Source organism: Moschus berezovskii, chromosome 17 (genome assembly GCF_049115385.1).
Source record: "Moschus berezovskii isolate FMDL1 chromosome 17, NW_MosBer_1.0, whole genome shotgun sequence".
In the NCBI taxonomy this organism is placed as follows: domain Eukaryota; kingdom Metazoa; phylum Chordata; class Mammalia; order Artiodactyla; family Moschidae; genus Moschus; species Moschus berezovskii.
The window spans coordinates 6,288,710-6,313,153 of NC_142476.1; the positions used below are offsets into that span (position 1 = coordinate 6,288,710).

General features: G+C 54.9%; 1 protein-coding gene across 4 annotated transcripts; it reads right to left on the minus strand.

The window, feature by feature from the left end:
- Positions 1 to 454: 454 nt before the first annotated feature.
- Positions 455 to 23,437, minus strand: SLC41A1 (solute carrier family 41 member 1). Of its 4 annotated transcripts, none has more exons than XM_055420019.2 (11): positions 23,321 to 23,437; positions 19,685 to 20,690; positions 11,350 to 11,457; positions 10,168 to 10,239; positions 9,387 to 9,531; positions 9,104 to 9,250; positions 8,269 to 8,416; positions 7,429 to 7,508; positions 6,823 to 6,957; positions 6,374 to 6,522; positions 455 to 2,982 (listed from the first exon to the last, which is right to left on the minus strand). In XM_055420019.2, the coding sequence occupies exons 2-11, from the start codon at positions 20,057 to 20,059 to the stop codon at positions 2,776 to 2,778; spliced, it is 1,566 nt and encodes a 521-aa protein (XP_055275994.1). In that variant the 5' UTR covers positions 20,060 to 20,690; positions 23,321 to 23,437; the 3' UTR covers positions 455 to 2,775. The 4 variants fall into 4 exon arrangements, with proteins under 4 accessions (XP_055275994.1, XP_055275993.1, XP_055275995.1 ...); XM_055420018.2 differs by lacking the exon at positions 23,321 to 23,437 and adding an exon at positions 22,498 to 22,905; XM_055420020.2 differs by lacking the exon at positions 23,321 to 23,437 and adding an exon at positions 22,498 to 22,904 and having other exon boundaries at positions 455 to 2,961.
- Positions 23,438 to 24,444: the final 1,007 nt, after the last annotated feature.

The window sequence follows — 24,444 nt, forward strand, 5'->3', positions numbered from 1 at the left end:
TTTCTTTTCCATGGGGATGGTCTTGGTCCCTGTCTCAGGCCAGATTCAAAACCCTTTGCAGTCAATTATAAATTTCTAAGCACTTACAGTGCTGAGCATGGTGAAGGTAAGTGCAAGTACTCAACAAATACAGCTATTGTTATTGTGGCCCAAGCAGGAGATAAACCTCTGCAGGGAAGGGCTCTTAACCCCCAGGTGCTTGCGCCCTTTGCCAACACCCCAACCAAGGCAGAGTCAGTGTGTGGAGAGCAGGGAGGGTGACCCAGAACAGCACTGGCTGCTTCTCAAGAAATGACTGTTTCCTATCACACATCTCTGTATTTAAGAGCTATTTCGTTTCTTGTCACTCTCTGGCCTCTTTCCACTTCTATGCAAGGAGTGGGTGGGACCACAGAGCAGGCCCAAGACAGCAGGGGAAGCTGCTTTTGGATGAGACACACAGGAGCCACCAACCACCTAAATAAACGTCCTCTTTATTTTACCAAATATAATTTATCAGTTATGTTGACATTTGTCAATTCAGTTATAGTCACTATAAATAATTCTCTTAGGACACAGTTCTGTAACTTTTTAAGGATATAAGAGTAAACCAATGTTGCTCCCCAGAGCCAGGCCAGAAGTCCATGCGGTTTGTGCAATCGGGGGAAAAGAAACGGATCATCCATGAAAGTCATGAAGTTCATTTTCTTTCCCTCTCACCCTGCAGACCTCCCTCTGCTTATCCTCAGGGCTTCAGGAACGCCTACCCTCCTGCTTCTCCGGCAAAGGAGAGCACATCGGACTCCTCCAGGGCAGCCTGGCTCAACTCCAGAGAGGAGAAAGGGGTGAGTGCCTGGGGCGGGGGTGACTGCAGATCACAGCGGCACAGTCTTGGGGCAGAGGAGTTGGTTCTGAAGCCTGTACAAGACTCTGTGTGCACACATGTCTGGAGATGGACCACGAGACAGGAGAAGGCCCGAGAAGAGCAGGAAATGAGGCTGGTGTCAGTGAACTATGCTGGGGGCAACCCCAGATGGGTACCCTCTGCAATTCCAAGTCTAAGGGTCTAGGCTCTGGCGGGTGGCCTGGGTGGAAATGCAGAGAAAGCATCTCTAGAGGCGTAGGGCAAGCCCCGTGGGGTGAGGCAGGGTGGTGGTGAGAGGCGAGGTCACTGCCTGGCCTTCTCCTGGTGACAGGCCCTTTAGCTGACAGAGAGGGAGAGCTGAAGGGCAGGCTATGGACAGAGAGGCTGGAAGGAACCTGCATCCAAATGCTCAGGTCTGTCCACACGTGAGTGTGGGCAGCAGAGTTCTGACCTGTTCAGAGTAACATGCTGGGAAGATGCAGAGGCCCCAGCGCTCTCCCACTCCTGTGCTGGGTAAACTGGAAGCGGTGGGCGGATGTCTGGCTTTCTAGATCTGCACCCTCTTTCGGGCGACCGGTGAGGAGATGGAAGGAAGCGAGGGTGAGAGAGCGCAGTGCAGGGAAATCAGCAGTGGCTGAGCCAGGGGGCCTGAGCTGTGGCCGGTGCTGCACGCAGGCGGGGGAGCCAGGCGCGGCGTTGAGAGGACAAAGAGGGCAATACAGTGAGGGCACTTTCTCTGCTAGACTGAAAACGGCACACAGCCTTTGTACCCGGGGAATGAGGCGAGGGTGGAACTGTGTTTCCCCTGGCCAGTCAGTACCCAGCACAGGACCTGACGCGTAGTAGGCGCTCAATAACCGCGCTCAGTGGATATTTCAGACCGTGCCTGGAGACTCGCGCCTCCTGGGGAAGCGGAATGAGTGAATGAATACACGGTGGATGTGGGCAGAGGCCAGGAGAGGAAAACTGACCTCCCTGGCACGAAAGAACGCGTGACTTCAGCAAGCAGGAGATTCTCAGGTGCCACGTGATTATGTCCTCGGAAGAAACGGCAGCAGTGAAACACCCGTCAGCCGCCCCGCGCTTCTCCACACCCATTCTCTGTCCCGAATCTCGGAAGCCAGTGCAGCAAGCTCTGGGGAAGGTCATGCTTAGAAATAATTAGAGGGAAAGGTGAACAGAGATGAAGAATCAGGTCTCTGGGTCCAGGGAGGATGTCGATTTCGGTAAACCTATGGATGGACATGGGCCAGCAGGGAGACCAGGTCACAGCTCATTTCTTCTCGGATGAGACAGTCAGTGGGAAAAAAAGACCAAAGGGAGGGGCTGGTGGTGTTTATCAGGCAGTTGGGTAAGGAGCAGGTATATAATTTAAGGAGTTCACCTCATCCTTTTGGACAGCAGGGCAGAGAACAGGGCTAGGATTACTTGGGGCTAGGAGCAGCTGTCTCTTGCTTAGGACTTTGAAGTTGGTCCACTTCTAGAAAATGTGTGTGTGGGAGAGGGGAGAGCAACATTTATCCCTCTGTTCAGCCAAAAAGAAAAAGAGAAAACAAGGACAACCCCCCCAGTCCAGAGCCGCAGTTTGCTAAAGCTAAACCAAATGTCCCCACATCCCAGACGGAGACCCCTGCCCCAGGCATCTCGCCTGGAGGCACCCGCCATGCAACTGCACTTGGCGACTGTCTCTGACACCTACTTGTACTGTTCATCTCAGTCCATCTGTCCTGTCTGAATTCTTACTCTACAAACTTGGCTCAATGTATAAAAATCCCCATTGAAAATAATGAGAATTCAGTATCCACGTGAAGTCCTAGAAAGAGATGGGAGTGTCGAGTGGGGTGGGGGTGGGGGAAGAAGACACCCCCTCCCACAAAAAAACATTTCAAAGAGAAAGTGCAGAGAGGTGGAGAGAAGGTTGAGTGACCGGGCTAGTCCCCGACGTCTGTGTCTCGGTCCCCAATGAGCCAGAGGACGTGGAAGCTGAGTGCCAGGAGCCCGGTGCCGAGAAGGTCCCCCAGCGCTGTCAAGTACGGGATGGAGAAGTTGTCTGGGTCCAGGCCACGGCCCCACATCCAGTGCACCATCCAGTCTGCGATGTAGAGCAGGATCAGCACCTGGAGGACAGAAGGGCCAGCCTACAGCCACCCCCTCTCCAGGGGGAGCCAGAGGCCACGCGATCGCCCCGTTCACTGCACCGCAAGGCTCGGCTAGCTGCAGCCAGTCCTTAAGCAAGTCAGCTCATCTTTTTGCCCCTCTCTGCTCCTCTAGCCCACAGTGACCACCTCGAACAGATGACAGAAGGAATTTGAGTTCTTCGGGAAGGAAGATGCCTCTGTTCTCCGGAGCTGCCCACATTACATTCTGATCCCAAATTTACCCGACAAGAGGCTTGCTAATCAACATCCTACTTGTTGCAGGAATTCAGTCCTCTTGCCTCTAATTCTGGGTCATCCTATTCTCGGGTCACTCCAATTCCTGCCATGTTGGCCTCTGCGGGAGCCCAGCAGGCGTCTGGGGGGTTGGAGTTTGCTTTTCAGAGAGGGGTTTGTCCTCAGAGCAGAGTGGAATAAGGACAGTGGGAGAGGCTGCTGCCGGCACAGTTGTCCGAGTAACAGTTGATTATCCCAAGCTGCCTCCCTCCTGACCCTTCCCATTCTGATCAAAGAATGCAAGTTTATTTTAACATTAGTCCTAGCAAAACAGAGTTAAGAATAAGTCAGCTGAATACCAAGCACACAGCGCATATCAATTCAAAAGACACTTTGGATGATCTGCTGCTGTGATGTACCTGTCCCTTGCTTCTCTTCCATTACTACAGATAATTAATGATGATCTAGATTAGAACCTTGCTAGTGGGCCCAGGACCAGGGGCATCGACAGCTGGAAGCTTGTGAAAAATGCAGAATCTTAGGCCTCATGCTGGATCTCCCAAATCAGAATCTGCCTTTTAACAAGATTTACATGTCCTTTTAAGTTGACGATGCATTTGATCTAGAGCACTATGGGGATGTCCACAGGCCTGCATCTTCTCTATACTCTGCACTATTCTTGGCAGTTGGGCTCCCCAGATGACTGCATCTGAGCAAGAATGAAATGGTTTCTAATGGTAAAGCTCCAAAACAGTCATTTAGGAGGTTTTAGTCCTGACTGTACTTTGTAAATACTGTGGTATGCAAATTCTGCCCAAAGGGGCTTAGTTCCTGGAACCAGAACCCACTGGGGGATACGGAAGCCAGATGTGATACCTAAATTTAGGCAAACTGGTTGCTCTCCAGTCTTCTCTCCAAGGAAGGCAGAGGTTACAGTTTCAGCATCCTTCACCTTCTGCCTTGCCCTGCACATAGTGGCCTTGGACTTTTGTGGCCCTGACCCTGAGTGAGGGACAGCCCCTTTGAACCACCCCCGCCATAACTTCACACCCTTGCCAGCAGCTGCAGAAGGGTCCCAAATAAAGAACGTGCCCAGAGGACTTTGTGACGTGCCCCAGGAAGGGATGGGCAGCAGCTGTCTCCACATTCCAGCCTCCCGAGCAGGCCCTGGGAACACGCTGGGAGGAGGCAGCGAGGGGATCAGGAGGAACCTTTAGAGGGGATCAGGTGTCCCACCCTGGCCCTGCACCAGCTGGAGAAGAGAGGAGGTGAGCCTGGCCCCCGGCGTGCTCACAGCGGGGAGTGGAGGCAGGCTCACCCTTCGCAAGGTGGCTGAGGGCCGCCCTCCAGCCAAAGACCCTGGGCACCCACACCCATCCCTGCTCTGCGACATGCGCTTCACGCCGACTCGCAGCAAAACCTGGCAACTGGGGTAATGGCTGTGGGGAAACTGCACATGGTTGGCCCAGACCTGGCCAAGATGTCCTGACACCCAATAATATGTGTGTTAAAAAAAAGAGTAAAATGAGAAAAATATGTGTGTTTGCTTGCCTAAATATGGAATAAGCTTGAAGGATATATAAGAGATATACAGCAACAGAAGGTCCTACTGTATAGCACAGGGAGCCATACTCAGTATCTTATAACAAACTATGATGGAAAAGCGTATGAAAAAGGACATATACATGTGTCCTTTATATCTCTGTATATGAATCACTTTGTTGTACACCAGAAACTAATGCAGCAGTGTAAATCAACTGTATTAAAAACAGAAAGGGACAGAGGACGCCAATGGCCCGTGAGGAAGAGAGCCACATGCACGACGAGAGGGCAGGAGAGGTGTCTCAGTGCGGCTTCTCTATTGACCCTTTCAAACTGTTTGAACTGACCTATTCAAACCGCCTAGTCAAGGCTATGGTTTTCCCGTGGTCATGTATGGAGGTGAGAGTTGGACTGTGAACAAAGCTGAGCGCCGAAGAATTGATGCTTTTGAACTGTGGTGTTGGAGAAGACTCTTGAGAGTCCCTTGGACTGCAAGGAGATCCAACCAGTCCATCCTAAAGGAAATCAGTCCTGAGTGTTCATTGGAAGGACTGATGCTAAAGCTGAAACTGCAATACTTTGGCCACCTCATGCAAAGAGTTGACTCACTGGAAAAGAGTCTGATGCTGGGAGGGATTGGGGGCGGGAGGAGACGGGGACGACAGAGAATGAGATGGTTGGATGGCATCACTGACTCGACGCATGTGAGTTTGGGTGAACTCCAGGAGTTGGTGATGGACAGAGAGGCCTGGTGTGCTATGATTCATGGGGTCGCAAAGAGTTGGACACGACTGAACGACTGAACTGAACTGAACTGACTGATTCAAAAAACAAATCTATAGAAATTGAAAATGTAACCGTAAGGTTTAGATTGGCTACAAAGGGCTTGCATGAGAGCCTTGTGGTGACGGAGCTGTTCTGTGTCTTGATGGCGGTGGTGGTTACATGAACATGTGATTGACAGAACTACACACACACGCAAGACCGCGTGTAAACTCGGGGCAATCTGAACAGCTCTGTGCATTATGCCGACACTGACTTCCTGGGTTTGGTGCCGTGCTATAATTATGCAAGATGTTTCCACTGTGGGGAGCTGGGTGATGGGTACATGGGCTCTCTCAGCACATTTCGGGGAGGGGGCAAATTCTTATGAATACATAATGATTTAAAAAAGTTGAGAACATGTAGTAAACAGCAAGGGAGAAAGCATCCTAGCATTACAGAGTAGGAAGGCTGGATGGGATCCGAGAGGTTGTCTAGTGCGGTGGTTTTGACACATTCGCAAGCTGTGAAATCCTCTACTCAAATGAAATCTCCCACGGAAACCCAGCATATGAACAAAGTCACGTGGAGCTCCGTGGCCAGGCCAGTGGCGTTGGCACCTGCCTAAATCCAGCACCTCTGCTTCAGTCCCCTCGATTTCCAAACGTACCCCTGAGGCTCAGAGAAGTAAAACAACTCATCGAAAGCCACACAGCCTCTTAGGTACTGGGCTGGCACTGCGGCCCGCTCTCCTGAGCCCCCGCCCAGTGTTCGCTGGCCACGCCTCCCTGGCCCTCCCCTCCCACCCCTGCAGGCGGCCCTGGCCCCTCCCCACGCCCCTGCCGGTCCGCACCTGGAGCAGAGCAGCCGTCATGTAGAAGATGATGAAGATGAGGGTGAGGGTGGTGTGCCCGCCCTGCATACAGCTGATGGTGTAGAGGAACACCAGGTGTCCTGGGACCACGAGGAGGAAGAGCACACGGGCCGAGCGAGAATTCACATCTAGGACCAGTGGAGAGGGGGCGTGAGGCGAGAAGCCGGCGATCCGGCGCCAGGAGGCCTTTCGCAGCCAGGAGGCGCCGCGCCGCACTCCAGCCCAGCAGGCGGCAGGCTGTGTATGCATCCGCCCCATGGCGCCCAGCCCCCAGGGTGCCCCAGGAAAGGCCAGCCTTCCTGCCTGGGCTCCCCTTCCAGAACAGCTGGTGCACACTGCCCAGCAGACGAGGAGGACCCCCGTAACTGGGCACCAGCTATTTCTTAAGTGTGATGTGAACCTAGAGCAGGCGGGAACTCTGGCATTACCAGGGCTGAAGAAGGTGGTACAGGGGCTGGGGCATCGGCGAGGGGCTTGCTCTGAGTTCTCCCCTGGCGTCCCGTTCATGTGGAGGAAGGTGGAGATGCGGCTGGCCTGCACGGCCACCAGATTGCCCCCAACACCTGTGGAGACATGTGAGTCCTGAGCCGCGGGTGGGCTTGGGGAGCGGGGGAGCGTGACCCATCCACCAGTCCCTAGGAGAGGATGGAGGCACTGAGCAGGGAGGCTCCTTCCCAGGGTGTCTTCAAGGCTCCTCCCATCCTCCCAGCTATGGAGACACGGCAGTCCCCCATAGCCCCGGCGGGCTGAGAGGGTGGGAAGGGACAGATGCGTAGAGGCAGGGAGCCTGACTTCTCCACCCAGACAGCGTGTGCATCTGCGGTCACACACAGCTCTGCGGACAAGCCCTGCCGTGGTCAGTCCCTTTCCAAAGCGAGGCGGACCCAGCACCCCATGCTCAAGCGCCGGTTCCAGGAACCAGTCCAAGTCTTGGACTCTCTTGCCTGCTAGAACCCTGACTGATACAAAGCCCCCAGACCCTCTGATCCAGCCCTCTCTTTTCCCCCCGCTGGCAGCTGATGCCGAGACCTCACCGTTAATCACAGGTGTGAAGACAGCCATCCCTGCAAAGTTGGGGTCCGAGACCGTCTTGTCCAAGATGAGGCCTCCCACACTGCACAGACACAAAGACCACTGAAGGCTTCTGCTTTGGTCCCTGGGGTGGGGCCGCGGGCAGCGGGGCGGCTCCCAGGAGTCCCTTGTCCTCCAGTCCTCGCCTCCCTTGCCAGAACCAGCTGATGCTCCTGACATTCTCCCCAGCACAGCACCCCGGGTAAGCTGGTGCTGCTGGGTCGGGAAGCCGCCTCCTTCAACCACCTCTCAAGTTGGCGTGAGGAGCTGCCAGTTGCCCTGCCTGCTCAGTGTTTATTTCCCCTCTGGTAAGAGGGCTGGACTTTTCCTTGGGGAACCAGCTCTCCCAGACTTGGCCACTGTGGTCTGCGTGACCCTGCTCCAATGAGCGCGCGGCCCCAGGCCCGTGCAGTCGGAGCAGCACATCTCTGAGGCCACAGTAACTGGTTCAGGGACGGTCAGTGAAATTCTATAATGGGACATTGCAGAAGAGTTTAGAGAAAGAATCTCTCTCCCCCTGTTGGAATTAGCATATGGAAGCAAACCTGAAGCTGCAGGCCAGCACAGAGAAAAGCAGAGCTGAGAGATGGAGAACGCTGGCACCCGATCATTTATGTCCCTGAGCCCAGCTATGCGTAGTCAGCTCCCTAAGCCAATGTGGTTTCTAACGAAACCCTTCACATGGCCTGTCACTTCCAACAGAAGCACACATGACTGAGCCACTGTTGAAGGCGTCTCTAGGGTCTGGGCCACACTTCCTCCTTCCAGGGCTGGGAGGGCGGCGGGTGGGGGCTTGAGCCTACCTGCTGATGGCCATGGCGATGATGACGGGCTCCCAGCCAGAATACAGCACCTCCCTTGTAGCCGGGCTCCGTCGGGCCAGCATCACCCAGACAGGAAGCAGGGCCACGAAGAAGGCGCACACTAGCGGGTAGATGTACTGCCAGATTCCTGAGAGGCGGAGAGGAGACACAGGTGAGTGCGGGCTCCCTGCTCCCAGCCTCCCCTCGGCTCAGCCTGCAAAACCCCAACAGGCCAACGGTAACACCACGCTGCTGCTGCTGTTAAGTCGCTTCAGTCGTGTCCGACTCTGTGCGACCCCATAGATGGCAGCCCACCAGGCTCCCCCGTCCCTGACACCACGCTAAATGCCAGCAAATGTATCCACTCATTTGATGCTCGCTGTTAACCCAGGAGGTACATGGGGGCCAGCCCTTTCCATTCTGTAAATGAGGAAACCAAGGTGAACCCTCCTCAGACACTGAACTTATTAGGGGCAGAGACCAGATCCTAGGTTTCTTGCTTTGATCCCTGGAGAATTCTCCATCTCCTCTCTTTCATTGTGCAAGCAAATTCCAGCCTTAGTTCCTTTCCTTTGCCCTTTGCCCTTTCCCCTTACCCCTCCATAGGACCAAATATATTTCTGAGATACGTTCACCCCTGCTCCCGCTGCCTGAATGAATATGAGATAGGAACTCAGCCTCATCTCTGTGAGGTAGGGAATTATTACAAACTGTGTTCCAACCAAATGATTAGGAACATAGGAGAAATCCTTACACAGGTGCGAAAGCGCTACCATGTCTCCCAGTCCCACCCAGGAGTCCACCCTGGTCGCGTCCTCAGTGACCTCAGCCTCACCCTGCTCCAGGTAGAGTCCCCAGCTGATGCCTGAGAGCAGTGCCAAGGTGATGAGGTCACCCAGACTGGCAGCAATGGGCGTGGCCACATTGTCTGGGTTGATGCCAATCTTGCGAGAGCCAATGATGACTCCAATCATGATCATGCCTGGGGAGGAAGGAGAGGGGAAGATGAGATGACGGGGCATCCACCAACCGAGAGAGAGACGGGCGGGGCTGGGTTTCAGACACCTCTGGGACCGCCCTGCCTCCCCCCAACCCCGTCCCTCCCTTGCCCTCCTTACCCAGGACCAGGGAGGCAATGGAGGCTGTGGCCACGCTGCTGGCACAGAGCAGGAAGGCGTGTGGGATGCTGAAGTGGCCGTCAGGGATCCAGCCGAAGACCACGGCGGCGATGGACGCTAGGAAGCCCACCACCGTGGCCTGCACCTGGGGAGGGGAGCGGTGACTCAGGGAGCAGAGCGCTTCTCAGCTGAGGTCACAGAGCATTCAACCAGACCTCCTCCTGCCCCCAGCAGCTCCAGGAGGCAGGCAGAGCTGGCCTGTCCAGTCCTCCCAGGCGGGAATGATGTCTTTATTTATTTAGTTTCACACCAGACACCAGTCCTGGGTAGTGCACCCTGCAGGAGCCCAGGACATGTTATTGGCTGAATGAGTGCTCCTCTGGGGCCCAGGGGAGGGTCCACAGTGCCTGAGATTTCATCCAGACACAGGCCTGGGACTCAAGGGGAGGAACTCCTGCAAAGTGCAGCCTCATGGGGACATGGGACAAAAGTGGTCGGCCTTCAGCACTCCACGTCTCCTCCTGATGTGAATCGGGGGAACACAAGCCTCCTGCATCACTGCAAGCAGAGAACTGACACTGAAGATCCTGGGAATCCCCCTGATCTTGGTCATTTTCCTGAGAAATCGGGAAAACTCCTAGAATTCCTTTGGGACAAGGCAGCTCAGCAGGACCCTGGAGATTCACTCGGGAGCCAGTGGGTGCTGTCTTAGCCTGTCACATTCCTGCCCAGGGAGGAAGGAGGCTGATGAGCCCCACCGGCCTGGTCCCCGCTTTCTTACCTGGATGAGGGCCATGTTCCCAGTGATCATCCGCCAGAGCTCCTTGGGTGTGTCCATGTGCCCGATGTTGGCCTGGGAAAGGGAGGACCAGGGTCTGGAGCGCCAGGCTGGGAAAGCCTGCAGCGCCGTTCGCTAGGATCATGCCTGGATCAGCAGTCGGCGCACGTGCCCCGAGACCCTGGACCAGGGTGTGACCCCCCCAGGGAAAGTGAAGCAAGGTGGAGGGGCTGGATGAGCGGGAAGGCGCAAGATGGCCTTGAGCTCCTGCCTCTGGCTGGGGGGTGGTGAGGGGGCTCGTAAGGCAGTGCCCTCTTCCCCTTTCCTCTCAGGACAGAGGCCAATTCTGGGCTCTGCCCTGCTCATCTGGGCAGCTCATCCCCAAACGGGTGAGAGGGACCCGATCAGTCCCTGGCTCTGAAGCCAGCTGGCCATCCAAGGGGAACAGGTCAGCTGCTGGTGCAGGACAGAGGCCATGAGAGTGTTTGGGAAGGACTGAGGTGGCTGGGAGCAGGCCAGGAGGGCAAGATGGGGAGGGCTAGGCAGGCTGCCACTTCTCTCTGCTGCCTTCTCTGGGCTCATGGCCACGCGGGGACATCCCTGCCACCCTAGCTCCCCTGGCCTCCCGCGTTTTACCGCTTCCTACCTCCTGCCCCGTGGCCCTGAATCTGGTTTAATCTCCGAACCATGAGAGCTGATCTAAAAGGCTGTGGGAGGTGGGAGTGACGAGCAGGCCCTCTTCCTGGATTCCCTTACAGAAGAGCGAGCTGCCGTGGGGGAGAGGGAGCGGGGTGGGAGGGGGCTGGGAAGGCCTGGCTCGGCTCCAGCCCAGCTGCAGAGCAGGGCTGGAGATCAGAGAAGGCCCCTGGCTGTGCAGGTGGAGGGACCAGCGTGATGCTCGCCTGGCAAAGCTGCACAAACAGTCACGAGGCAGGTTGCGAAGCAGGGGGTGGGGCAAGAGTCCAGGGATGGCTGGGACCTCCAGAAACCGAGCCTGGGAACCACTCTGAGCAGGGAGCCCCTGACCAGGGGCAGGACAACCAGCCTGGGATCTCCCTGAGCCTTTCCAGCCCGGACCCACCTTGCGGACCTAAGCAGCTGAGAGAGGCCTGCGGTGACCTCTTGGTCAGGCTCTGTGGTGCCTGAGTCTCTGTGTGCCCCACTCCCTCCACCCAGGACACTCACTGCGGTGGAAAGCCTTGATGCCAGCGTCATTTCCAGGTTTCCCTTAAGGCCCAGCAGTGCAGGCACCAGGATGAAGACCTCTGTCACCTTCTGGAATACTTCCCAGTGCTACAAGGGGAAAACAGAACCCAGGAATCTCAGGGCCCCACAGGGCTGGCATCAAAGTTGAAAGTGAAACTGAGTCCCCTGAAAGTGAGTTTATGATTAATTAATAAACTCTGCTCTGAGTTTATGATTAATGTTTCTATCCAAAACTTTATTCCCTTTCTTGTCCCTGTCTGAATTCAATCCCTTTCTTGCCCCTTCTGACCTCAATCCTGTGCTTAACTAAACAGCAATCAGCCAAAGTCAGATGACTAAGGTTGCTGAGATCAGTGATAACATTGTTACAAGCTCAGGTTGTTTCTCCTGGGTGAGACGAGTTACAAGAGTTTTTTGTTCTTCCCCTTTAAATCCGCTCACTCAAAGACCAAGTGGGAGAGGCTCTGAGGCTTGTCTGCCTCACCTTGCCTGGTGTCCTGCAGTAAGCCCTTACTTTGCTGCAAACCTGCAGTCAGTTTGGCTTTCTGTGCTGTGGGCACACGAGCCCTTGCTTGGTTACAGTTGGATAGTCTGGGAGCAGGGGGTCGAGAAGGAAGTGGAATCAGCAGGGAGTGAGCTGGTTAGACGCCTTTCCTCCAGGAATCCTGGAAGCAAACCAAGTCCACGATGCTCCAAACAACATAGCCCCCTTCCTGCCACCCAGAACTGGGGATGTGCGGAGGGTCTCCCCCAGTCAGGCGACCCCAACCTGGCTCTGCTTCCTTTGGCTACTTTGTGGAGCCAGGACAGCAGGACAGCTGTGGGGACCCACGCAGCTGAGTCACCCTGGAGCTGGCTTACACTCCAGAACTCCAGTGCGATCCCCCTTCAAATTGCCTTCAGTCTAGTTTCTTTGTGGCCTCAGCCACGGGTGGTGTTGTCTCAGCTGTTGAGCACTGGGCTCCACGGGGCTAAGGAGATTAGAGAGTTTGTTTGGCTTCTATCTCCAAGGGCTCTGGGCCTCAGCCACAGCCGCTCTCCTTCAGAAGAGACTCTGAATGAAGACGGTGGCCCCCAAAACTGAGAAGGCTGGTCTGCAAAAGGCTTTTTCATTCGTCCTCGGCCCTGTCACCCCAGAAAGCTCCCCCAGTCTCTCGGTTAGGAAACAGAAGGATGCTGGTGCGGGAAGAGCACAGGCGCCGTGGATTCCAGCCCCGAGACCAGCAGGCTCCGCTCTCTGACCCGTTCTTCCAGCCAGTGTCTTTTAAGTCTGCACTATGTGCCAGGCTAAGGGCTATCTGTGCAGGTTTTCATTTTACTCTATCAAAAACCTGGTGAGGTAGGAGCTATTCTTATCCCTGTTTTGTAAAGGAGGGAACTACTGAGGTTCAGAGAGCACTATATTCAGTGCTGCTGCTGCTAAGTCACTTCAGTCGTGTCCGACTCTGTGCGACCCCATAGACGGAAGCCCACCAGGCTCCCCTGTCCCTGGGATTCTCCAGGCAAGAACACTGGAGTGGGTTGCCATTTCCTTCTCCAATGTGTGAAAGTGAAAAGTGAAAGTGAAGTCGCTCAGTCGTGTCCGACCCTTAGCGACCCCATGGACTGCAGCCTACCAGGCTCCTCCATCCATGGGATTTTCTAGGCAAGAGTACTGGAGTGGCTTGCCATTGCCTTCTCCGATATTCAGTGCTAGGAAGGCGAAATGCAAGGGTCAGGACTGGCTATTTGAAAGCTACTTTAATTGCAACTGAAACTGAAGACTTGCAAGAAATGCTGGGATTGAGTTACCCTCCCTGGCCCCAAGGGCAACATGAGTTCCTTTCTGTGCTTCCTTTTCTAAGAATGGAAATGTTGATGTCTGGCAGAAAACAACAAAATTCTGTAAAGCAAGTATCCTTCAATTAAAAAATAAATTAAAAAAAAAAAGAATGGAAAGTTTTCAGGTTTGGAGAGGGGAAGGGTCAGGCAGCCAGACAGAGATATGCAGGCTGATCAGACTGCCAAGGTCAGGGAAGCAAAGTGCAAGGGCACTGGACTGACAGCCTTTGGTCTCCCACGTGAGACCACAGGGTGGGACACGTGCTCTGTCTCCAACATTGTCCCACAGAGGCCAGCAGGGGCTCCTTAGACAAGTTACAAGGCCTTGAGCTCCTGACTGTAAAATGTACACTTCAGGGGCCAGATCAGATGGTCGATTCCAGGACTGACACTCTATAGTTAATGATAAGCAAGGCTGCAAATCAGATCCACAATGAGACGTCACCTTATACTCGTTATGATGGCAGCTATTAAAAAACAGAAAAATAACAAGTGTCGACAAGGATGTGGAGAAACTGTAAGCCTTGAGTACTGTCGATAGGGATGAAACACGGCTCAAACACTGTGGGAAACAGTAAGGCTGTTACTTAACAAATCAAGACGATAACTACTATGTGACCCAGCAATCTCACTCCTGGCATATCCCCAAAATAATTGAAAGCAGGGTGTCAAACAGATATTTGCACATCCGTGTTCATAGCAACGTTATTCATAACAGCCAAGAGGTAGAAGCACCCCAAGTGTCCCGTGATGGACAAATTGATAAACAAAACATAGTCTTACATACGCAAGGGAAAGCTATTCAGCCCTAAAACAGAGAGAAGTCCTCTTACATGTAACAACATAGATGAACCTTAGGACGTTAGAGTGAGTGAAACAAGCCAGTCGTAAAAAGACAAATACTAATGACTCCACTCATACGAGGCATCCAAAGCATTCAACTTCCTAGAAATAGAGCTTGCTCATTACCTGGGACTGGGAGGAGGGGGGAAGGGAAGTCGATGTTTAGGTGCAGAGTGTGGAGTTTTAGCTCTGCAAGATGAAAAAGTTTTGGAGATCCGCTTTACGACAATGTGAATATACTTAACACCATTGCCTGCACATTAAAAATGGTTAAGATGGTAAATTTTATGTTATGTGTGTGTTTTTTAAACCACAATTTAACAGCAACAACGAAAAAGAGGAGCATGGAAATCAGGGGGGCTGAGGCCGGGGGGGCACACGGGGGCCCTACAAAGGCAAGGACCTCTCTTTTCTTGTCAGAGCTCTTTTTGAGGGTATGCGGGTGTGTGTGTTGATAGTGGGGGTCCCTACCAGGACCCCAGAGGAGGGCTCCTCTCATTAGGGCTAGAGTGCTTCCTTCCCTGAGCTCCTGGCCTAGCCCCTCACAGTGGAAGGCATAGGAATCTTTTTAGGGAAGGTGCTCTCTTGAAAACTAAGGATGGGAAAGAAACCCCCTGACCCCAGCCACAGTTGCTGAGCTTTCAGACACCCATAGGAAGAGCCAGGAAGGAGGCACATCCTTTTTTAGCCCTGGGGCCCCTAGAGGGGATGCAGCTCCATGAGACCCATGTGCCCTGGAGGAGCTCAGGCACTGTTGCTCTTGGCCGAGGCTGGTGCATACACCGCTGGGGCTCCACCTCCCAGCAGGCAGGGCCCTGCCCCACTCTGCCCCCTTCTCCCTTACCTCAACTGGACACGTAGCTCAGAGAGCAAGCATTCCTTCTGCGACAACCCCCTCCCAATAAAGTGGCTGACTGGCGATTTTGGAAGCTTCTCTCAGAGCCCAGCCTCATATCCCCTCTTCACTGCATAATACCCACCTCTCCCAGCTTCCACACCTCTGGTTCTGTGAAAAGCTGTGATCTCCAGGTGGGCGTATGTAAAATATGTGTGTGTGTTGGCAGAGTGAAGGAGCCCGAAAAGAAATACTCCAAGTGTATTCAGAAATATTTTCTGAATTGTTTGTAAGGAATATTGTCTTTATGATTAAGAAAAAATAAATATATGAAGCCCAGCTAAGCCCCTCTAGCTGCCACTATATCATATAGTAATACTTAATATATATTATAAATATAAATATATATATATATGAGGTTATAAATCCTCAAATCCTTGCACCCCCTCAGCATACCTTCTCCTTCAACTATACTAGGACCTAGAAGGGATGGGGTTTTAGCAGCAATTCAGACAGACAAGCAAGTAGAATCGGCACCCATGTGCAGAAGTCTCCCGGGCCTGCCAGGGGACTGTCCGGACTCTCACACCACCTGACCCCCGCCCAGCAACATCCAGAGCTGGCACTTGGTCAGAGTAGCCAGTGGCTACACACATCCTTTCTTCACCCATAAACGCCTCTCAGCGGAGCCTCTGACATGCATGTGTGTGTGTGTGGCATGCACACACACACAAACACACACACACACACACACACACGGCTCTGGGAGGGCCGGGGAAGCAGGCTGGCCCTGAGGTGAGGAGTGGGTAGAGTGCCAGGGGCCAGAGGCCCAGTGTGTCCTTCCTGCTTTGGCCTAATTCAGGCCCGTCCTGTTCACCCTGCCTGGAAGTGTCTGACCCTGAAGTCAGACCCACGAGCCAAGCCTTCACCCACGCCTTCCTGCTCTGCTGGGGATGGAAAAGGACCACGTTCCAGGAAGCCCTTGGCGGGAAATGCGGATGGCACACAGGGACAGATTTCACTGCTTCTCAGAAATGCGGCTCCTCTTCCCCTTCCTTCTCTGTCTGTGGATGGTGGTGGGGGCGGTATGGAGCTCACTGGTTCCTGATAGCTTGGAGGAGGGATGAGCCTGCCGCCCCCCCACAATAATCCTGACTCATCACCAAAGGTTTCACACCTCAGCGACCGTACTGCTGTCTCACCCTGGTCTGTTCATCTTCTCTCTTCCATCTGACACCTCCTCTGGCCTCAAAGGGAGAACCAAGTCTGCCTGGGAGTGTTCTGCCCTGAGCCTTCTTCCCCTCCAGGAGGAGAACAGCAGGGAAGGAAGTCACAGGTTGGAAAGGCTGGAGTCAAAGACATGAAGCCGACTCAGATGCCCAGCAGCTCCAAGAACTGCAGAAGAACCTGGGAAGCTGGGCTGGAGCTGACTCTCAGGGTGAGGACTGAGTCAGCTCAGATGAGTGTAAACCCAGCCTGCTCCTAAGGCTCTCCCTGCCACATGCAGGCATCCTCTAAGTGTCCAAGGAGGAGGCCCTCAGGGGAGCACCGGGGACAGAAGGTTGGACAAAGTGTGATAAGGGAGGCGGATACCTGAAACCTGAGTGCCATATTCAGGAATGCATGCAGCCTTGGGGCAGGCCAGCCAGGGAGGAGTGTTTCTGCTCCACCCCGCTTCCCCAAAGCCATCCTTGCCATTCACTTTCACCTTTGCAGACTCCTCTGTACACACAGAAAAGCCAGAGGAGGAGGCGTTTGGTGGAGGGAGTGTCTCCTTTCCTCGGGATCTTCAGGAGAGCTGGGAGACTCACCTGTTTTAACACAGCTTAGAATTCCAGTGACGGAGAAGGAAATGGCAACCCACTCCAGTGTTCTTGCCTGGAGAATCCCAGGGACAGAGGAGCCTGGTGGGCTGCCGTCTGTGGGGTCGCACAGAGTCGGGCACAACTGAAGCAACTGAGCAGCAGCAGCAGAACTCCAGGGAGGGCTGGCACACCACCTGCTGCCACCCCCATCCCTCCAAGGGCTGACAGAAGAGGGGAGCGAGGGGACCTCGGGCAGCCGGCTGGGCAGGGTCTCTGCAGAATGGAGGCTCCCCACCCCAACCCCCTTCGTCTCCTACACTGGGCCCAGTCCGGCTTTCCTTCCCAAATGCTTAGGGAACTTCAGCCCCGGGGGGGCGGTTGCGGCAGACTGCAGTCTACTTAGTCTTTTCCTGCTTTTGGCCAGTAGTCAGTCCCTTATCTCACCGCAAAGGTGGCTGCACACACCGAGTGGAGACAGAGCAGATGCGAGGAGACAGAAATGGGCCTGGGAAAGACTGGGGCTTCAGCAGCAGTGGGGAAAGTGAGGGCCTCAGACCACGGAGACGTCTGCACCGGCACGGCCTTGGGACACCCTTCAGCCAGCTCCTCCCGAGGGCCGCTTAGAGGACTCCATCCCACTGCAGTTCAGCTTAGCTTGTGAGGCGGACATGCAGGTGTGAAGCCTTAGAAACTGTCCTGCTCTTCCTGGCCCCAAGATTGCCAGTCACCTCTTTCACCCCCTCAGATACGGAATAAAAATCTCCCTGCGGTCCCCGATCTCTCTGCTCCCATCATCCCCGCTGTGACACGACTGCAGCCACCTGTGGGCTTGCTCCAGACACGCTGCGGGAGAAGCTTGGGGGAGGGCACAAAGACAAACCAGCCACTGTCGTCTATACCAACTGGACCTTAGCTCTGGGGCGAGCCAAGGTGACACACCAAGGGCAAACACTGGCCCCCTGTGGGCACACTGGGCAGGCTCCAAAGATTACCTACCTGGGTTTCTCAATGTCTCAAGGTAAGGGGTAAGATGCCAGAAGTAATTTCCAGCTCTAGAATTCTCTTGAGTGCTTAAGAGAAGGGGAGGGAGTGGCCCTCTAAGAACCTTTGTTCTTGCTCATTTAGAATATAACTCCAGTTGTTCCAGATTCCAGTCAACCCTGTTTTTCGAGGAAAGACAAAGAGTAGACTCCTCCCAGAGTCTTTAACCAACTTTGGAACCATGGCCACAGTAAAGGCTATAGAGGCTAAGGACATAGGTTCTGAGTCCGATGACCAAGGACAAGTTACTAATCCCTTTGAGCCATTGGTTCCCTATCTACACAATGGGGACAGTTATGGTTTGAACCTTACGGGTCCACAGAAGAGTCCAACAGATGTTGCCCACTACCGTTCTTACTTTCTAGAAAATAAAATAACCCCTCCTAGGTTACCATCAGACCCTGGTTCTATACCCCTTTGGAGGCCAACCCAGAACTGGAAACCTCTGAGAATGAGAACCCAGGCCGCAGGAAAGGGATGGAAGAGGTGGAGAAACTGCTACCCTGGTCTGATTTCTCCTCCTCTCATCACCCCACTCACTGCTCTAGGAGGGGGAGCAGCTACCAGGGTGAGGAATCCAAAGCCTGCCCTCCCTGCTCCAGACTGGCATCCCAACCTCCATGAGGAACAATCCCCAGAGAGACAGGTTAAGGGAGACAGAAGGCATGATATAAACGCCATCCTCAGTAGCAACCTAAGGTGCAGGGTCCCCCTAAGGACTCAAGTCAAAGTGGTCCAGGTAGACACCATTGAACAAACCTCCTAGAACCAACCACCCTGCTTCCTGGGACAGGGGCCTGGTAAGACTCGCCAGCAGGACTCTGTATTATCATATGTACCATTTGTAGGGCTGGCTCGGCAAAGGGGAGGGGATGCTGAAATCCACATCCTCCTGAGAGATTCCATGGCCAAGGATTTACTGGTTGGGGCAGGGGGCAGGGGAAGGCCCAAAGGACAAAGCCAGATCACCTCCAGCTTTCCGTTTCTCTGAGTACCTAGGACAGAGCCCAGAACTCAGTAGGAATCTGATACATGTTAATGATGAACTTAGACAAACCCAGCACTTTCAGGAAGCTTTATGTGTCTTACTAAGCGTCACAAACTTTAGCTGGAAATAAAGCTTTAAATCATCTTGAGGACCTGGAGGTCCTGGGTAAGTCCCAACCCACAATACGCTAACATAGCATATCCCTGGCTCTTAGCTTCCTGGTTCTGCCAATTCCTGTCCTTAATTCTACCTAGGAGCCTCACAAAGAGCTCTCTTTGCCCACCACAGGTTCATGAAAGACAGGTAAGGAGCAAGGAGAAGAGACAGTTCTGCGCAGGTTTGGTTATATTTTGTCCCCATATTTGTCACATAATCAGCACTTCTATGTCTTATCACGCCAACCCCTCCAAATCATGTCTCAGCCTGTGCCCACCCCCTTTCTCTAAGGAGAGCCTGCCAAGGTTACACGAAGACAAGCAACACAAAATGCCTTCAAGAACCTTCTCGCTTAATTTGAGACCCTCTTGGCAGCTGGACAAATTCCTGCCCAGCAGGGGGATGAAGGGAAGGCTTGAGACTGAGCTTTTTACTGTGGGTATCCTTGAAACTCCCCAAATAAAGGGGAAAGAAAGCCTAAAGAGAAGCCCCACTGTCTAAATGTCTCCCAGTGAGCTGGGCTCAGCAGGAATGACCAGGAGGGATGGCAGGCAACAATCTGTTCCATCTCTCCTCTTCCAAGCCTGAGCTTGGGAATCAACCCTGCTTCTGTTTAAGCAGTACAGCCCTGACCACCTGTACCAGGACTACCGGGCTTCCTCAAGGCTTCTGTAGAAAGGGACTAGAGGAAGAAGAAACCCAGGACATGATCCAAAGGGAAACAGCGTTCCAGGAAGCAGCAGCTGCTTCTGACAGGGAGGTGGAGGGAAAGCTCCAAAAGACGGCTCCAGGCTCAGGGTCCAGGGCTGCCCTCCCAGCTCCTACCTGCACGATGTCCAGCACCATGCCGGCCGCCACCGTCCCGAAGCCGGCCAGGAGGAAGGGGAACAGCACCTGCAGCCCAATGGAGAAGGAGGTCTCCTTGAGCGGGGAGGGGGCGGCGGGGCCGTGGTCCGAGCTGACGTCGTCACTCTCGTTGCTCTGGCTGCCGTTCTCCAGCAGGGCGTCCTCCTCCCGGAGGCCCTTGGCGTTGGCCCGAGACTCGGGCACCACCACCTCGACCTCCGCCCCGTCGGGCCCCAGGAACTCCGAGGTCCCGGCTAAGGGCTCTCGGCCCGGGCCCTCCGAAGAGCAGACTGAGGCGGCGGGGCCAGTCCCGTTCAGCTGGTGGGCGTCCCTCGGCTCCGGCTTGGCGGACATGTCGCGGAGGGAGGAGAAGGCGGGAACTCTCCTCTTTCTGTTCTTCCGCTCTCTCTCCCTTTCTGACTGGGAAAGAACTTAGTCTCGGGGTGAACGCAGGCGTGGTGGCCGCGGGACCTCTTCCCGCGGCTCTCCGCTCCGATCGGGCGCTTCAGAAGCTGATCCACCGACAGGCAGCCCCATCAAGCACTGAAGCCGCAAGCTGGAGGGGAGCAGGAAACTCCGCACCAGACGCTGCAGCCGGCGCTAGGGGCGCAGGTGCCCGACCCAGCCGGCCGAGAAGCTTCTGGGGGAGCTCCTCTGGCCTCCTCACTTCTTTGGTTCCCAGAGCAGACTCCTCAGAGTCGGGGGCGTCCAGAGCAGAAGAGCCCGGTCAAGTCTGGGGTGCCTCTGAGGTGGCCCTGCTTTGATGACAAGCAGCCCGAGTTCAGATCCTTTCGAAGGCAGGCTCGGCCTGCGGCAGCCTCTGGCTGGGCTCCGTCAGCTGCCCACAGCTCCTCCAGTTCTGCTGGTCCCAGGGCAATGTCAGCCGTCTTTCTCCTTTCTTCCAGAGACGTTCTTCCTTTCTGGGAAGACCCCGTACCTTCCCAAATTCCTGGTCCTCACAGTCACAAGAATCTGGATGGAACACCTTATGTGGGAAGAGGGAAGACAAGCAAATGTTACCATACGGCAAAAGACAGCTCCTACTGCGAGAATATCCCCACACGGCAAGCATAAGGAGTTTGCTATTTCCCTTCCTTTTTCGCTAACACCCCCCATTCCTGCCCTGCAACATCTGGATACCCAGCAGGCACTAGCCCTGCCATCTTCCCAACAGGCAACGCACTGCCCACCAGGGGCCACCACCATGGTCAACAGCCATGAGACGGGGCCAGCCTGGGATAGGGAAGATGCTGTGCGGGAGACCTTGGCATTGCCTTCTCAGCAACGCAGGATGGGAAGGGATGTCCTGGGGGAGATCCCTTCTTGAATGTCCATTAAGATCCCAAGGTTACTAAAATGTGGTCTCCCAGTGCGGTCTGTTACAAATTCAGTCACAAGCTCCCTACAGCCACTTGGCTATAGAAAGCGACAGTTTACAGTCATGAGACAAGGCAAATAAGCAGGGGGAATCTGACGACTGAATGAAGTTCCCTGCTGCTGCTGCTCAGTCGCTTCGGTCGTGTCCAACTCTGTGCGACCCCATAGACGGCAGCCCGCCAGGCTCCCTTGTCCCTGGGATTCTCCAGGCAAGAACACTGGAGTGGGTTGCCATTTCCTTCTCCAATTATAAACCCTAGTCCCTGAGGAAAAAAAAACAGCACACTGGGAGGACTCCCCGGGCAATGGGGCAGGCCTGCCAGACCAAGGCCAAGAGCCAGAGGCCTACCCACTCCTGCCCTTGAGAGTCAACAGTGTTACAAAAAGCTCAGACACTGACTTGGATCCAGGCCTCTGCTACTTCTCTCCCCCTGCTCTTGGCCTTGTGAGCTCCCCAGATAGGACAAGAGTGTTATCTCACTTTGAAGGGAAAGACGGTAACACTGTGGTTATTATGCACACATTTCAGTCCTCTAGGTTCGCCGTGTTCCCCAGGGTTACAGAGAGTTGGATATAATGGAATTCTTAAAAAACAAAAACAAAAAAAACACCATCCAAAAAAAATAAATAAATAAAACAGAGCAAAATAAAAAAACAAAAGCAGCATAAGCCACAACGCACTTGCTCCCAAATGCATGTCTCTTTAGGGTAATGGCCCCACTTCTTCTTGCCTACAGGAATCCCCAGGCCTTGTTCTCACCCGATTCCATCCCACCAGAAGAGCTCTCACAAGTAAAAAACACGTTTAAAGAGAATTTCCCTAGGAAGGATGAATAGGTCCTTAAGTATTCCAAACACACACAATTAGTCAACTCCAGTTTGGGGAAGGGTGGATCAAACTCCAGTAACTGGCCCACGGGAATTGTTTTCTCTTTCTAGCTACTCACGTCACCAGGACTCCCTTTTCCATTCTCCTTAAACACTGGTCCTGTTAGTTCTTTCAAAAACCCTCGCTAGAGATCCAGGAAGAAACCGCTGAGCAGGAGAGAGTGCGCGGCTCCTGTGCCAGAAAAGTTTCTGAGTCCGCTAAAACCTGACCGGCCCTCCTCCTCCCCCCGTCTTCCTGGCAAGTCACCTAACCTGAAACAGGGCTCAGAGCGAGAGAAGCCAGCCCCTCATCCGCTGCTGCCAGTAAAGAGACTTCAACCGGGCCTAGCCCTGGGATGAAAGAGGCAAAGTGACCCAGGATGCTCCGGGGAGGGGACGAAGCAGATGGCTTTCGTGTCCCCGAACCCAGGGACTGGGAGAAGTATCTGGGTGGCCCTCCGGCCTCTCCTCCAAACAGACTCAGCGAACGCGCGGGGTGCCAGGTCCCTCGGCCTCGCCACCCACCCCCTAGACCCAGCAGCACTGACCTGCCCCTCACTCGGGAGGAAAGGGGGCGCCTGGCGACTGGCGGCGGGGACCCGTGGTCTCGGGGGAGGCAAGGGTCCCCCTCTTCTCATCACTCCTCCTCCTCTGCAGTCCTCCTCGGCCCCCGGATGCCCCCCGCCACACACGCACACACCCCAGCCTAGGCGAGCGTCCAGCCGCGGCACCCGACGTGCTACATTTCGCCTCGGCGCTGGGCGAGCGAGGCCGCCGCTCGGCTTCCACGAGGGGTAGGTGGCCCGGGCGGGCAGGACAGATCGCCGCGTCCCAGGCGGGGCGGGGGGCAGTCCGGACGGCGGGCCGTGGGGCCGAGCTCGCTCGCCCCCAATCCCTTCTTGCCCGCAGACTTGGGCCCGACTGGTTGGCTGCTAGCGGCAAACGTGATCTGGGGCAGAATGGGTGGCACCCCTATTCCATCAAAAATAGATTCCGGATGGACAGCGGAAGCGCCCAATCAGGGGCGGCGAGGGGGGCGGGCTCGGCCGCGGCCCGGCCCCGGGGGCGGGGCGCCGGGAGGCGCAGTGCGCGGGGTGGCGCGCGCCGGAGTCCGCTGGCGGGTCCCCGCGCTGCCCGCGTGCTGCCGCCTCGCGGGGCTGCCACGCCGCGCGGGGGCCGTCCCGCGCCCCTTAAAGGCGTGCGCGCCAGTGCGCGTCTACCCCTGCGTACGGAATTGTTTCCTTGTGCCTCCGGCCTTCGGCAAGACCGGGAAACCTCCCGGCGGCGCCGCCAGCTCTAACAGCCGGCGCTCAAACCTCCATGCCGCTGCTCTGCGCCCCGTGCTCGGTTCCCGGAGAGAACCGTCCCTACCTTGTTTGGGGACACAGCTTCTTGCCTGCTGGGGAGACGTCACCTCTGCTCTTTCCGCCAGATGCCGCGTTCCTGCAAGCGCGTGGCTCAGCCTGAAGGAACCGGCCTTAATAAAGTCCCAGCCTTCGAAGGGCTGGGAATGGGCGGGCGGGCGGGAGGGAGGGAGGAAAAAGAGGTCAAAACCACCGCTGTGGTCCTACACTCACCGCCCGAGGCGGGGCCGAGGGGAGCCTGGGTTCCTCTGACCCGCTGATTCTGGTGGCAGCACGGAAGGATGTATCCATCCCGGGCTAAACAAAATCCAACTTTCCCTGACGCACCTTCTGGGATCAAAGAGGGCTGTTCCCATTTCGCCTTTTGCCACTTCCTCCCTGGGGTATCTCCACCTCTCCAACGCAAACGGAGAACCAGTTCTTTGGGGGATGTTTTGGTGTACGGGGTGTGATCTCCCCCATAAAGGAACCGCCACCCTTGGGTTTTCCCCTCTTGTCAGTGGAACCTGTGACCAGTGGTTCCTTCCTGTCATTTTCCTCCCGGAAAGTGGCTCACGGGTACATTCGAGCGTGACTCCAGACCCCCGGATGAGTTTTGGAGTGGAGATGTGCCTGCGGAGAGAACACAGCGCTGGGTAGGAGCTTCTGGCTGCCTCTTCCTCTTTCTGAGATACCGCACCCCCCACCCCCAACACGCACGCACCACCCCACACACACAGCAACAGGAGCAGGTAATTAATTCCCTTGCGCAAACGCGCACAGTCTAGTCCCTATCTCCCACTCTAGTCCTCGGGATTATTCCAGTTTAGCTGCTGGAACATTTGGCATCAGGGCCTGCAGTTTCTCATAGCACCTACTAGAGGAAATGGCTGTGTCCAAATTGGGGTTCTAATTTGACTAGGAACACTACGTCTTTCTATCTGGATACAAAAGTAATTGTTAGACTAGAAAACACGGCTGCATCCAAAAGGATCCGATTTTGAATACGTGGTGTAGGGGTGGGTAGGGAATTAAGGCGAAGGTGTCTGGAGACTTTTCAGTTGGGGGCTGGAAATAATTCCTGCTCTTGCTCCATTCAACAGTCTTCTCCGTCCCCTTTTCATCTTGCCACACCTGAGCTACCTGAATGTA